Source organism: Apiospora hydei (genome assembly GCF_038363865.1).
Source record: "Apiospora hydei strain CBS 114990 chromosome Unknown utg000004l_segment0_segment0, whole genome shotgun sequence".
Lineage (NCBI taxonomy): Eukaryota > Fungi > Ascomycota > Sordariomycetes > Amphisphaeriales > Apiosporaceae > Apiospora > Apiospora hydei.
In genome coordinates, this window is record NW_027117363.1 from 9112526 (window position 1) to 9126631 (window position 14106).

A 14106-nucleotide genomic window follows, 5' to 3' on the forward strand; every position below is an offset into this window, starting at 1 on the left:
AGATAACGCATTGATGGCGTAGACTTGGGGTGCTCTGGGATTTTCTCAAGGGCAAAGAAGCAAACCAATGCAGTTGCCTCGGGCGCAGCTACGTTTACGAGCTGGGCGATGATATCATGGCGGGACCACGGGGCGGGCAGTGGCCTCAGCACCGTTGGCCAGAGGGACTGCCACGTCGAGGACCTACGCGCCTCTAGCCCACGTAGGCTCCGCGATCTATCGATTCTCAGCTTGGGATTTGATAACGCCCGAACGCCTGGCTTTTCAGCTCCTTCTTGGTAAGGGAATACACTGGCTGTCTCATGTTTTTGTGATGTGGTGAAAATTGAACAAGTAAGTGGCAGATGGGACAAGATATCCGTTGAGGGTGAACTTTTTTTTCTGGTGGCAGGGAGTTCGGAAGCGCCCAGCGCCAGTGCTTGGCTAGTACCTGGAGAACCCACCAACCTGTCAAGAAAACCAGGTTCTGGGATTATGCGCATTTATATAGGGTTCTACCCGGAATTATCAGACATCGATCAAGACAAACATGAACGTCCTCTCTTGTATCGAGAGAGTGGCAATTAAATCTTGATCAGGAAGAGAAAAGTAAGATAGAGTGGTGGAAATGTCTTAGACGGCTCGAGATTGGCAGTTGAAAGGGTATTTTTTACGGTAGACTGTGAACCGGCTACAGGGGGACAGAAAGCGAGTCCAGCGCCAATGATTGGTGCAGCTTCCGCCACGACCGTTCTGGTGTTGCAGAATAGTGCAACGGCTCGTACAACTTGCGACGTGACTGGCTGCTGGCCACGCTAGAAGCCATCAAGTCTTGCAAGGAAGGCTTCTTCGACCCCAGCTTCCCACAGCCCAGCTCTCCCAATTACGTCGCTGACCTGCCACCTGGGATGACGACCTGCCAAGCGTGGAGCGCCCATCGTGGAACCCCTAACTCGCGTTAGACGACAAACATGTGTTTGACGCTGATTAACGAATAATGCACGCTTGTTCGCCAGGCGCCCGAATGGTTGATGGATATCTTGCTCTCCTTCCCTGTCCTCCACCACCGTATCTTGAAGAAGAGAGGACCTCCGATGGCCGATGGAACGATCGCAGCTGCAACACACCCAAGGTGAACAATTCAATGCGCTGCCTCCCATGCAACTTGACTGGTTACTGGCCAGCGACAAGGAATGGGGCATGAATAACCAAGCCAATTAAGCCGGTGGCGACGTCAATATTCTTTGAGTTCGGCCCTCCAGATTGGTCCAGCAATGCAGGCTGGCAGAGGCGACCCGACAGCATTGCCCATTCTGCCAGCGTTTCCAAGGATGCCACTGACCATCGATCGCAATAAACACCGGGGTAATGTCACTTTCGGGGCCCTGCCTGCACCGCCCTGGCTGCTGGCTCCTCAAGCTTGTTGAGCTCTGGCCAGACCTGGGCAAACACTTGAAGATTCTGGACCCCCTGGTCCGCCGTCGATCGGCAATTTACCCGTCATACTGTAAATAATGGATAATAGCACCAAAACCAAGGCAGGGAATATCGAAAACACATCCCACCGACTCATTCGACCATGACGGTGATTGGGTGTAAGTCTCACCGTACAGATATGGGTGGATGATGATGCAGGCGTCCTCCTCGGGATACGAAGTCTGCTTAAATGCAACCGCCTCCCTCTCCTCCGTGCCTCCGTGCCTCCCTCCCCATGACACTCGGTGCGACCAAGTGACGCTGCCTTAAATAAGAAGGACCCCGTTCCATCTTCACCGAGTTGGCGGTTGTTTCCCTCTCGCCCACTTCCGAGACCTTTTTACCTACCCTTATCCACTCGTTCGTTCCCTGGGTCGAACCCGCTTTTCGACAACAACTATCTATGAGAATTTGAGATTAGCTCAACAACAACAACGACAGCATTAGAAAATATTTGGAGGATTTGATCGGAAGCAAACACCCACTCACCCACCACCCATCATGGGCCAAGGACACAGTTCGCCGTCGCCATTGGCTCAGTGCCTCAACGACGTCTGCAACGGCCGCGCCGGCTGCGTCGCGTATCCCGACACCCCACTCTACCAGATCGCCTGGGTCAACCGCTACAACCTCGACATCCCCGTGAACCCTGCCGCCGTGACCCGGCCCAACACGGCCGAAGATGTCGCCGGCTTCGTCAAATGCGCCGCCTCGAATAACGTTCAGGTGCAAGCCAAGTCGGGCGGCCATTCCTATGCGTACGTTTTCTCCTGCATCTTTGATGATCTCGCTTGAGTAAGTAGCTAATATGAGTACCACAGCAACTTCGGTGTCGGCGGCAAGGACGGCGAGCTCGTCATCGACCTGAAGAACATGCAGCACTTCTCCATGGACACCAACACCTGGTACGCCACCATCGGCGCGGGCACGAAGCTCGGTGATGTCACCGACCGGCTCCACGAGAATGGTAAACGGGCCATGGCTCATGGCACGTGCCCAGGCGTAGGCATCGGTGGACATGCGACAATCGTGAGTTGGCCTCCAGTCCATCCAGTGCACGTGCAACGAACGTTACTGACTATTTCTTCTTTCAGGGTGGTCTTGGACCCTCGTCGCGCATGTGGGGATCGTGTCTTGATCATGTAATGGAGGTCGAGGTGGTGACTGCGGATGGCAAGATCCAGCGTGCTAGCGAAAAGGAAAACTCCGACTTGTTCTTCGTAAGTTCTACCATGCATTAGGAAGCGCGCTTTCGCCGGCCAAACTGACTCCGTGAATAGGCTCTGAAGGGCGCCGGCGCAAGCTATGGCGTCATTACCGAATTCGTCATGAAGACCCATCCCGAGCCCGGCAGCGTGGTGCAGTACAGCTTCTCGCTCACCTTCGGAAAGCACGCCGACATGGTCGACGTCTTCAAGCAGTGGCAGGACCTGGTCGGCGACCCGAAGCTGGACCGCCGCTTCGGCACCGAGATCGTCATGCACGAGCTCGGCCTCGTCATCACGGCGACCTTCTACGGCACCGAGGACGAGTTCAAGGCGACGGGCATCCCCGACAAGATCCCCAAGGGCAAGACCTCGGTCGTCATCGACGACTGGCTGGCCGTACTCACTCAGCAGGCGCAGGACGCGGCTTTGTATTTGTCGGACATCCGTAGCGCCTTCACGGCCCGCAGCCTGGCGTTCAAGAGCGACGAGCTCTTGTCCAAGGATGGCATCTCGAAGATGATGAAGTACCTCGACGACCAGGACCGCGGCACGCTGATCTGGTTCCTCATCTTCGACGCGACCGGCGGGGCCATCAGCGACGTGCCGATGAACGCGACGGCGTACTCGCACCGCGACAAGGTCATGTTCTGCCAGGGCTACGGCATCGGCATCCCGACGCTGACCAAGACGACCAAGGACTTTATGAACGGCCTCATCGACACCATCCAGGGCACCGTCCCGCAGACCCTGACAACGTACCCGGGCTACGTCGACCCGCAGCTCGCCAACGCGCAGCAGTCGTACTGGGGGCCCAACCTGGGCGCCCTGGGGCAGATCAAGTCCAAGTGGGATCCCCGCGACATGTTCCACAACCCCCAGAGCGTGGCGCCGCAGACGCTTAATGCGCGTCAGGAGTCGTCGGCGGGCAGCAAGCGGCTGCGCGTGCTGTAGCCGTCTTTGACGTAACAACAACGGCGCAGCTTCTTCACGATAACTTGACGGGAGAGAAGCGAAGGAAGCCAGGAATGATTGAAAACTTTCAATTCTTACGATTGCACGACTTATTTATTGATGTCTTACTTTGATACCCTCGGCATGGCCCAATTAGCTAGACTAATACAGCAATGATCAACGCCTAACCTAATGTTCTGCCCTGACCTATCAGACTTCTAGGCACTGAGTTCAGCTCATCACGGTTCGTTAGTACGTGCATGTCCCCTTGTCGCTCAAGCAAAGCTATTGGTGGTAGCTAAACTCATCGAGTCGCTAGCTGGGCATGTGAGTTTAAGGGGTTGGTTTCTAAATGGACGACGTGTTTGATTGCTTTCGCTGTCATGTGTGTGCCCTTCCTCTGCCAGGCGGGCATGCATGCTTTTTGCTCGGACTAGAGAATGAGGCACGCATCTGCATCTCTGTCGTTTCGCAGCTTGAGTTTGTTTCTGATTGCTAGCCACGGACGGCCTTGTTGTGTCACCCGAGTTTCGATGATCATGAGGCATGTCTGTGTCACGACCGCCTGGCTATTTCGGCTTGTCATTGCAAGACCGAAAGAGTGTTTGCTACTATGAACCAGTCATCACTGGTATGACAACCTCTCCCGTCTCACATCTCTCTTCTCTCATGGACGAATCGCCGCCCGATTAATTGCCAACTATGGCTGATATCAGTTGATCCGAGTCGAGAGGATGGCTGTCGGAATGCGTTGACGCGAGCTGGCAGCTTCCTGGGCCGCCTGCGCGTCTTCGCGAGACTGATAACAATGGTCGAGCCAGAAGCTAACTGTCGCGACAAATCAGTGGCCGTCGCTCTGCGTCACCGCCATTCCGTCACATGAGGGCCGGCTGCTTCTTCGCGTCGCGTGCCACCGGACCATGACAGTACAGCCGCGGCGTGCTGTCGCCGCCGCTGCCGCCGCCATTCAATTGGCACCTACATGCGACGACAGCGGCTTGCCCGTCGTGCGTACTCTTGGCTCACCGTTGTCGTCGCCACGGCTCTCGTACGGTGACCGGCATGGGTTTCATTCACTCCGCTTGTCCATCTCTGCCGTTTTGGACGTGTTGATAGAGAGCGTCGCTGGGTCTACCGAATAGTCGGGCACATGATCTCTTTTCCAATTGATTGAGGCCCACAACTCGGATCAACGATACACAACAGACACCGCTGACTGAGCGACCTAGCCACCACAGAACAGCCCTTTGAGCTATATTCTTCACGATCATAGACCAGGTCAGCCGTATGTTGACTGCACGAGCTTGAGGAGTTCTCACCGCACACGCGATTTCAATTACGGATTCCGCAATGGGCCGTGGAGGTCATGATGAGGGCAAAAGGCGAGAAAAAGGCAAAAGAAAGTTTCTTGCATCAGCCGTGAATCGAACACGGGGCCCATCGATGGCAACGATGGATTTTACCACTAAACCACTGATGCTACTTGTAGCAGGGCTTGTTGATGTCCATGTTTTACTTAAAGCGACATATACTCAACCTTGGACAGGCTCAATAAGCCCGGCATCATTGGTGGGTGGTCGCCAACCCGGGTCCTGTACCCCGAAAAGGAGCCACATTATAAGGGCGATTCAACCTCCACGGAAGCTCGGGCGCCCACAAAGCTTGCCTGATCGGGCTATGGCAAGAAATTGTCCCTCGTGATGAGCGCATGTGACAGGGGCGATGGGCAACTTGGCAAGGCGGACGAGGACTTGTGAGATTGCATCTCCGCTTTCCGCCTTTGCGCCGCCGGCGGCATATGGCGCCTAATCGTCCTTGCTTGGAATGGGGGGTTCGGTACCGCATCCTTCAGGGGCATGGGGTGCATGTGGTCTCATATTGCGCATCGGGTGTCGCCCGATTCACGTCCAGTTATATCTGGTAGCCTCAGCCTGATCTAGATAAGAGCCCTCACATAAGGCTTCAGGCTCCGAACATAGTGCGACGGTGATATTAGGCAGTTATACAGCATTGACGTACTGAAAGTCCTAGGCTTGACGCCGCTCAGATGAAGTGTACTATATCGCATCCCAGGTATCACACGTATATTTCAACACACATGAGGCCCCCAAAGGTCAAGCCATTATACAAGAGCCCATTTGATAGTAGAAAGGCAGACTCTGAAAACAGATCGTGACAGAGCCTACACCAAGCCCTGCTGGGATCCAGGTTTCTAAGACACGCTGGACTTATTGGGCCCAACAGTGCTTCCGCCATGGAGAGCCAAAGACCCCACTCTCGAGGATACGAACCTACTTAAAGTACGTATATGCACGTAAGATCGGGCTGAGGTCTCGCTGGTGCGGCGGCATGGGCCACAGGCTTGGTCATGATAGATAACCCCGGCCTCTTCCACCGCGAGGACCCGGCTTTGGGTTTCTCCAACCACTCTCAGCCACTCATAGTAAGTGATTCTTGCTTGAACCCTTTTTCATATTGACTTGGCCTCGAGCTGGACTGGCTCAAATTATTATCCTCGCTTTTGTAATACACCGAAAGTGCGGTGCTTCAATGTGTACCTCAGGATAGCTCCTGGTGATGAAGAAGTCTGAAAAAGCAAATGGGGCTAATGCAAGGTGACCGGCTGGAGTAAGACAAAATGTGTGCCAGGAAAGAAGCGAGGTATGGCACACAGGTCCAGATCGACAACTAGTATCTCTTTTTCCCTGCAAGGCTGTCCAATCATAGCCGCCCACATCAGCTCGAATGTTGCACCGCTATGAGAATGCCCAATCAAGGCTTAGGTGTGACACTCGATATCTCGTGGCCGTGACCGGTCTGAGGGCTCTGCAGCAGTACCCCCCACTACGATCTCTCTGTGTTGTGAGGTACCTATATCTGGTCGAGATTCGGTCTCTGGCAGAGCCTCATCGTAACTTGTACTACCTAAACTTGCATAAATATGGCAGCGAGGCATTCACTTGTCCTAGAGCCCGACGGGGCAGACTTGTCAACCTGACCTGAATCTCACACTTGGCGCATGCGACTTATTTTGCAAAACAAACCATCCACACCTGCTGCGGCACAATGGCCACATCTTACATCAAGACCTACCGGCTGAAAATGGAAAAGCTCAAGGAGTACCTCGACAAACAGTTCCCTGCTGGCCCCGTCACTGTGAAGGTGAGGAAACCGCATGACACCCCTAGAGACTGATCAACCTAGTGCTGATGCCCGGCTGATCAGGAGGGAGAAGACGACCGCTACATAGCCGAAATCCCCAAAGACCTGACAAATGTAAGTGTTTCACCCGCCAAACACATACCAACAAAAATAACTTAATCTATCCCACAGGATCAACTGAACGACATTGAGGATTTGAGAGAGTCGCACCAGCAAGACTTTTGATGGGTGCAGATAGCGGTGGCGGAGCTGGTTCGACGCTCCTGGGGATTCTGTGCCGAAAGGCTATTTGGAGGCGTACCTACATGTAGTCGGGTGTATGAGTCCACCAATAATAGCATCATTCTATCCCCGCCACCATTCCACGTCTGTACATTGCAGGGGTGCGGATGCCTTGTACAGCTCAGTCCACCTGACATGCCCTTTGACAAGCGAGAACAGCCTTAGATCATCGTGGTTCTAGACAAAACACATATTCACAGCTCCGAATCTTAACTATACTACACGAATATCTCAGGTTATATCATCGGATACGGGCGTCTTGACAGCAACACAGCCTACAAGAATCGTGAGGCGCACTCAAGCGCACAAGGCTCGAGGCTTTACTAACAGTCAAGGCTATCTAAGATTCGTCTCATTCATACTTTCGGTTTTGGAAGTATACAATCCACTGTTGGTATATAAAAACATCTAGTGAAGTCCGTTTATAACGTCACAGGCCCAGCATGAGCATTTCTCCAGCTGTATAACCAGCATTCCAGTTTACTCCACAAGTCCCGAGGAAGAGGAAAGCGAAAACATCCCCCGCTTCCAATACCCATGATATCACACCCAAATCGCGTCGCTATGTTTGACGCGCTCGTTCAGGGGTGTGCCGATCCGCAAGATTGGCCCGGCAATCTTCTCGGCAAACGCCCCTGCAAGTCGAAATCGGAGCAGACCCGCTCATTGATGCAAACCCAAAGCAGAAGATTGTTCATCAGGGATTCCCAACCCGCATTGGTGTGGTTACATGAAATCTATACGGGTGAACATGGTGCGCGCCCCTTGATACGTTTGTCATCTAGTTGATAACTCATCTTACTAATCACGCGTTTATACAGACATGGAGCGAAGCAAGATCAACAACAAGTCCCAACTGGATCGTCACTATACGCAACATCTCGTAAATAAGGAGACAGACCCGCGTGTGCGTCACCTGTAAGTGTTCTTTAACACTTTGAAAGAAAGTACCGAAACCAACACACAATGTAGATTTCTCACTGCAGGCCATTCTACTGCACCTTTGAACTGCACGTTGGAGATGTTCCAGTTTCTCTGTACTTACCACCAGGTGTCACCGGGGTTTCTGGACCTGATATGCTCCTTCGGCCGCGAACTTGGCGGTTTCAACGTCTTTCATCACATGCACATCCTACATGAGCGATTCAGCAGTACCCGCCACCCCAGTACAGCAATCCGGGAAATCGGAAGATCTGGTGACGAACTTCGTGTTGGCTATAAGCTGTTTGCCATGGAGCAGCAGGAACCCGAACACAAGAACAAGTGGGTTATGCGACAGACGGCCACATACCATACTCTGGACCTAGCCAAATGGAAAGCTTTCTGGATCACCGTCAAGGCGAACAACGTCGTCCGAGAGCGGACAGATGAGATCAGCACTAATGCCAGTGACAGTCTAGCCGCCGAAGCACTATCCCGGTCCCTTCTGACCCATCAAGTTATGTTCAACTGGTGTACTGAGGGATGGGCATGGTATATCGCTGAAGTTGACGATACGGTTGAGAAAATCCTCAGGCCACTCACGGCCGCGGATATTCCCCCCGAAGAAGGCTCTTTGGACCCGCATCAATACATTGCGAAAACTTTATCGTTTCAACGCGAAAAAGGACTTGATCAAGTCAGCGAAAAGACACTACCGAGAAGTGCTGGCGGGTTAAGTCCGGTCCAACCCCGAAACGAGATAGCCCGGACGGAGACACAACACACCACGAGGTCAGGCCAGGAACGAGAAGCGCAGATTGATTAGACGACAGAGCGTTTGAAAGTGTTGAACAGCTTCTCTTTCAAGAACGTTCGACAACTGGATATTTGTTGCAACAAGCTGAGGGATGCAAAAACGGCAATTCTTGCCAACTTGGGAATTGCCAGACAGATCAGTGAGATATACGGAGCTCTGCTCAAGTCGGCCATCTTCTCGCCAAACGAAAAGTACGAGGACTGCGTAGAGTCGATTCGTCAGTTTCAAGATCTCCTGGGCTCCATTGGACATAATCTTCAGTCGGATATTCTGAGGATCGACAAAATTCTGGAGAGGATGAGTGACGGATAGAACCTTGTAAGTTCGCATCACTTGCTGTCAAGCTATCCTTTCTTAATACTAATGCCAAAACAGTATGGCCGGATACTCGACTCGAAGAGAACAGACATGGACAAAATCTTCACCATGGCACAACACGATTCCTCCAGGCGCATGGAGGAGTCATCCAAAGCTATGGAGAAGATCACGGAGAATATGGAGACCATTGCGGTACGGACGGAGCGAGACATATCGTCGATGCACTTCATCACATTCTTGACACTGTTTTTCCTTCCGGGGACCTTTCTCGGAGTAAGATTTCTGGTGCCTTTACTAAACTCGGATCACGCCTTTGACCTCAACCCTCTGACCCTTAACCAGTCCTTATTTAGCACGCCGATATTCGGCGATGCGCCCGAAGATAGTAGCAACATATCCGGACTCCCAAACCATGGGAATGGCGAGACCTGGGCTTTGAATACGGACCTGCTCGTCTTGTACTTCGAGATATGCTTGCCAATGATGCTCATTTTCATCGGGCTCTGGTTTGCTTACAAGAAGTACAAAAGAAGAGCAGTCAGGGGCAACCATCAGGTATCGATTGTCTGATCATTTACGACAAAGGACTAATCCTCGGGTTTTGCGGTTGTTCTGGATTACCTGAAGTGCTTACTAACCAGCAGAAGCCGAAAAGGAGGAAGTAGAAGACAGGGAGTGGGGGCGAGCTGGTCACGGGGGGAGGAACTTGAAATATAGCAGGCATTCCATCGTTACGGGTTGGTTGCATACTTTCTTTTCGTGTTAAAAGGCATTTTGTATTTGCGATCCGATTAAGTCTCCTTGACTTCAAACGGGGTGAGGAATTACACGGAGGCCTCTTTCCGAACGTTCTCAGGCGGGTAAAGGTGACTTGTGTAGGCAGCGCTCGCCCGTACCGAGACATGCATGCACCTCGCCCACCCGCCCGCATCGCCCTATAAACGCCACCCAGCTCTTTGCCACTGGCACTTTCTTCTGTGCCCCCAAGCCAGAGTAAGCCATCATCACGCACAGTTTATTGATCAACCTTGCCCTTACCGACAAATACCTACACTGAGTAGGTAGCAGAGCCACAGTCCCTTGTCGCTGGGCTACCTAGACCCACTGGACAAGGCAATCTGGCCTGGTATCGTTCGCGACTTTTGGTGCTACTTGGTGTATATAATCCAATCGCTACGCTTATTAGGGTCCCGTCGCTTTAGACCGGATTGTATAAGTGCGACGGCTGCGAGCGTTGCATACCTGTCGTGGCAAACTCTTCGCCGTCTCAGAAGGTTGGACGACGCTCATTGTACAGGATTCGTACGCCCACCCTCATTACGCTGACACCTTGAATGCACAGCATCATGGATCATGCTCAGCGTACGTTTCGGGCTTTGACCCAATGCGCCGAGTTTCAAAGCGACATAAGCCGCGAACAAAGACCCGGATTGAAATGCAAGGGCGGCGAAGCGCCATACGTGAGCCGCATCGACTTGTACCAGTACTGGACTGCCGGCAAGATAGACGCTGTTTTGCGATCGTCCGGAAGCCCCGCGGATAGCGACACGGTGCGCGACGGCTATCTGCAAGTATTATCGATTCTTGCTTGGGTACAGGCAACATCGCCTAGCGTTCCAGTACTACACCACCTGCCTACATTGATCTCCCACGGCAATGACGACGCAAGCCTTCCCTGGTACGAAGCACCCCGCGGGTTCCCGGATAAAGCAAGCTTCCACCACTTCCACGAGCACCAATGGCGGTTCTGCCCCGTCATCTTCAATCGTCCTCCGTATCTGTCGGAGAGGCTTTTAGACCCGTCCGCGATCCTGCCAATCTCGCCACTCAACGGCAATACCGTCCCAAAGTTCAGAGTCGAGTCCGGCCAGCATCGAGAATCCACATTGGCTGCGTTCCGGATCAATATACCAGATGTCGACCAGACTGTGAGTCAATTGCCTGCACCCATTCTTCCATGAAAGACCCGACCCCTTAAATGCATGCAAATGACTGACTTGCGACAATCAACCCACAGCAACTCCGCCACGTCGTTTTCAAAACCTACCCCGACAAAACGAACTTCGACCAAGAGCTCAAAGCATATCGCGCCTTGCAAAGGAAGAACAAGAACATCGTGCGAAGCTACGGAAGCTTCTATTGGATTTCCGATGCCAACATTCGTCACAACACCATCATACTCGAGCTAGCTGAGGAAGGAAGCTTGCGCGACCTCTACAAGGCCAACGATCCACCTACTACATCTGAAGGCATTCGAACGTTCTGGTACGGGTTTCTCGACCTAGCTGAAGGACTCGAGGCACTACACAACTTCAACAACGGCCAAACCTACAGCATGTAAGATAAAATCACCCTGCACCGAGGATGGAGACGAGACAGTCATCACGCCAGCGAAACCCTTCTCCCAACCCTACAACGCAGGAACCTGCTAGCTCCGCCCCTATTTGTCTGAGAACGGGCCTTTCTTGTCTCCACTACGAAGTTCCATCTCCCATGTGACCTCAACTCGAACCCCTGAGGCCGAACAGAGACTGACCATTGCCTCCAATTCAGAATACACCAAGATCTGAAGCCATCCAATGTGCTTGTCTTCCGAGACGGGAATCAACTCCGTTTCAAGATAGGCGACTTCGGGTCTAGCACAGTTCGAGATGATTCACATCCTCAAAGATACTCGGGTCCCGATACTGGAGCGGGGAAGACATACAGTAAGTGAGATTATTGGTTATGTCTAAAGAAACTACATTGACAGACCTATTAGGCCCTCCTGAACTCCACCTCAACCACAATGTCGACTACACAGTTACATCCACCGTCGACATCTGGGCATTTGGATGTATCATGGTCGAGGCGGCTGTATGGCTTGTATTTGGGGAAGCTGAACGTCGGCGCTTTCGACAATTGAGGATGAATGAGACTGCCGTATCATGCAACGATCACCAAGCCCTGGGCTGCAGTGACACGTTTCACGACGGGTCGGTCGTCCTAAAATGCGTCCGAGGGCTGCAAGATAGGATTGAGCATGATTGCCGACGGTCCGATACCATCACCACCCAAATTGTCGAGTATGTCATCAATTCTTGCCTTATCGACGTACAGGCAAGACCAATATCACGCCAAGTTGTCCACGCTCTGAAGAGGATCATCTATCCCGCACACGCGACAGGGACACCATTGAGAAGTGCACAACCCAATCCTTGGCAGGATACCTCGCCCGCCAATAGACCTACCGGACAAGTGCCCGGGAATGAAGCGCGACAAGCCCCGCAACGCCCCCCATTACAGCCTATTCAGAGCCCCGAAGATGATCGAGGTCTACCAAGGGTTTCCATCGTAAGCGAGCCCGTACTGTCAGGGTCTCTGAGCCGATTGTCCCTACAACAACCCCAGCCGGCATCGCGCAGCTTTCCTCCGCCCACCAATGCGCATCCACGAGACAGAGTACATTCAAACCCGCCATCAGCGGTAAGCCAGGCTGAAGATCCACCCTTACCGACCAACACCAGCAATGGCGCTCCGGAGCCCCTGGATCCACCTTCTCATGATGCAGCTAGCCAACCCTCGTTACCGATAGTGACGGTAGACGAGGCGCACTCGTGGATGTTAAACGCCAAGAAGACGGGGATACAGAGAACCCTCCCCGGCTGGGAATCAATCAAGGGCACCATGGGCGGTCGCGACTATGTAAGTTGCGCCAGACACACTGTTTGACTTGATTTGGGTACTGACTTTGAACACAGATCATCGTTGTGGATAATTCCAAGCACATGCAAGGACATCGCGACGAGGTCATCAAGGTTGCCAAGGTTATGTCGTATCTGATGAAAACCCTGGATCCCAACGGCGTCGAGGTCGTCTCCACCTCCAAGCCCAAGAACAACACCACCTGGCGCCGCAGCAGCAAAGTGGAAGGCCTGCTGACCAAGAGCTTCGCCCACGGGATGAATGCCGACTGCCAGATGGAACAGGCCCTTACCGAGGTTCTGAAGGGCGTGAAGCCGAAGCTGCAGAAGAGCCAGTCCAAGTACCTCTCGCTTCCCCTCGGCGGCGCCAAGGCGTCGGGTGTGAGCGTCTACGTCCTCACCAGCGGCGTCTGGGACCGCTCCGCCGACGGCACCTGCGGCGTGGAGAAGCCCATCGAGAGCCTCATTGCCTGCATGAGGGAACACGATGTGGGGAGGACCGAGGCGGCGATCCAGTTCGTCCGCTTCGGCTCGGATGCCCGGGGCATGAAGCGACTGGACGCGCTGGATGACGACTTGCCCAATAAGGAAGTCAATCGGGGCTTGTGAGTAACCACCATTCACGCTCGAGTTTGGCATTTGACCCCCCACGTTCGCACGCCCAACCAGCACCCAGGCTGACATTGCATGCCCACCCTTTAGTGATATCGTCGACCACAAACCAACTTCCGCGAGCATCTGGCAGATTATAGTGGGATCAGTCTCAGAATACAATGACGCCTAAATGCACATTGGTCACGAGCGTGTAATTACCTGCTTTATATCTTTCTCCATGGCGTTTGAAGAAGGATTCACTATGATATCCGGTTACGAGGAACGAAGCGGCGCATGATGAGGGGCTGTAGAGTACGTTTCCTATAAGTACATAGTCATACTGCACGGGGTGAGGGCTCGTATATACGTCCGTCTTATTGCAACCCATAGGACCAACTGCACATAGGTCCCTAGCATAGACTAAAATAAGTGGCATATTGATCTTGGGCTCCAACTGCTTCGCGTGCTTGCCTTCATTGGTGTTCCAAGCGATTCTGTACGTGCGAAATAGCTGTAGGGAAGAAGATAAAAACATTGGCCTGCGCGACAGCGGCCACAGGGGCAGGGGCAAGCTTGGGTGATTGGCCCAAAAGTTGGCGTTGGGGCTCTCTACCCTGTCACAACCCCTACGAAAGGGCACCCTGGAGTATCTTACAGGTAAGCTCGGTAGCTAACACAAGTCAAGGGTCGCTTCCTGTAATTCAACTCATCCACG

At 53.1% G+C, this 14106-nt stretch overlaps 5 protein-coding genes across 5 annotated transcripts; all 5 read left to right on the plus strand.

Moving 5' to 3' along the window:
• Positions 1 to 1956: 1956 nt before the first annotated feature.
• PG997_005319 (FAD-linked oxidoreductase afoF) lies at positions 1957 to 3614 on the plus strand (the record flags this gene model as incomplete). The annotated part of the gene is made up of 4 exons (XM_066809634.1): positions 1957 to 2213; positions 2277 to 2484; positions 2550 to 2675; positions 2736 to 3614. The coding sequence occupies 4 exons, from the start codon at positions 1957 to 1959 to the stop codon at positions 3612 to 3614; spliced, it is 1470 nt and encodes a 489-aa protein (XP_066673252.1).
• Positions 3615 to 6680: 3066 nt separating this feature from the next.
• On the plus strand, positions 6681 to 7001 carry PG997_005320 (uncharacterized protein; the record flags this gene model as incomplete). Its single annotated transcript, XM_066809635.1, has 3 exons — positions 6681 to 6776; positions 6840 to 6890; positions 6948 to 7001. The coding sequence occupies 3 exons, from the start codon at positions 6681 to 6683 to the stop codon at positions 6999 to 7001; spliced, it is 201 nt and encodes a 66-aa protein (XP_066673253.1).
• Positions 7002 to 7881: 880 nt separating this feature from the next.
• On the plus strand, positions 7882 to 8805 carry PG997_005321 (uncharacterized protein; the record flags this gene model as incomplete). The annotated part of the gene is made up of 2 exons (XM_066809636.1): positions 7882 to 7976; positions 8031 to 8805. 2 exons carry the CDS (start codon positions 7882 to 7884, stop codon positions 8803 to 8805), a joined length of 870 nt encoding a protein of 289 aa, XP_066673254.1.
• A 417-nt stretch (positions 8806 to 9222) lies between these two features.
• On the plus strand, positions 9223 to 9684 carry PG997_005322 (uncharacterized protein; the record flags this gene model as incomplete). The annotated part of the gene is made up of 1 exon (XM_066809637.1): positions 9223 to 9684. One exon carries the CDS (start codon positions 9223 to 9225, stop codon positions 9682 to 9684), a length of 462 nt encoding a protein of 153 aa, XP_066673255.1.
• A 776-nt stretch (positions 9685 to 10460) lies between these two features.
• Positions 10461 to 13406, plus strand: PG997_005323 (uncharacterized protein; the record flags this gene model as incomplete). Its single annotated transcript, XM_066809638.1, has 6 exons — positions 10461 to 11042; positions 11132 to 11451; positions 11668 to 11822; positions 11876 to 12447; positions 12505 to 12798; positions 12855 to 13406. 6 exons carry the CDS (start codon positions 10461 to 10463, stop codon positions 13404 to 13406), a joined length of 2475 nt encoding a protein of 824 aa, XP_066673256.1.
• Positions 13407 to 14106: the final 700 nt, after the last annotated feature.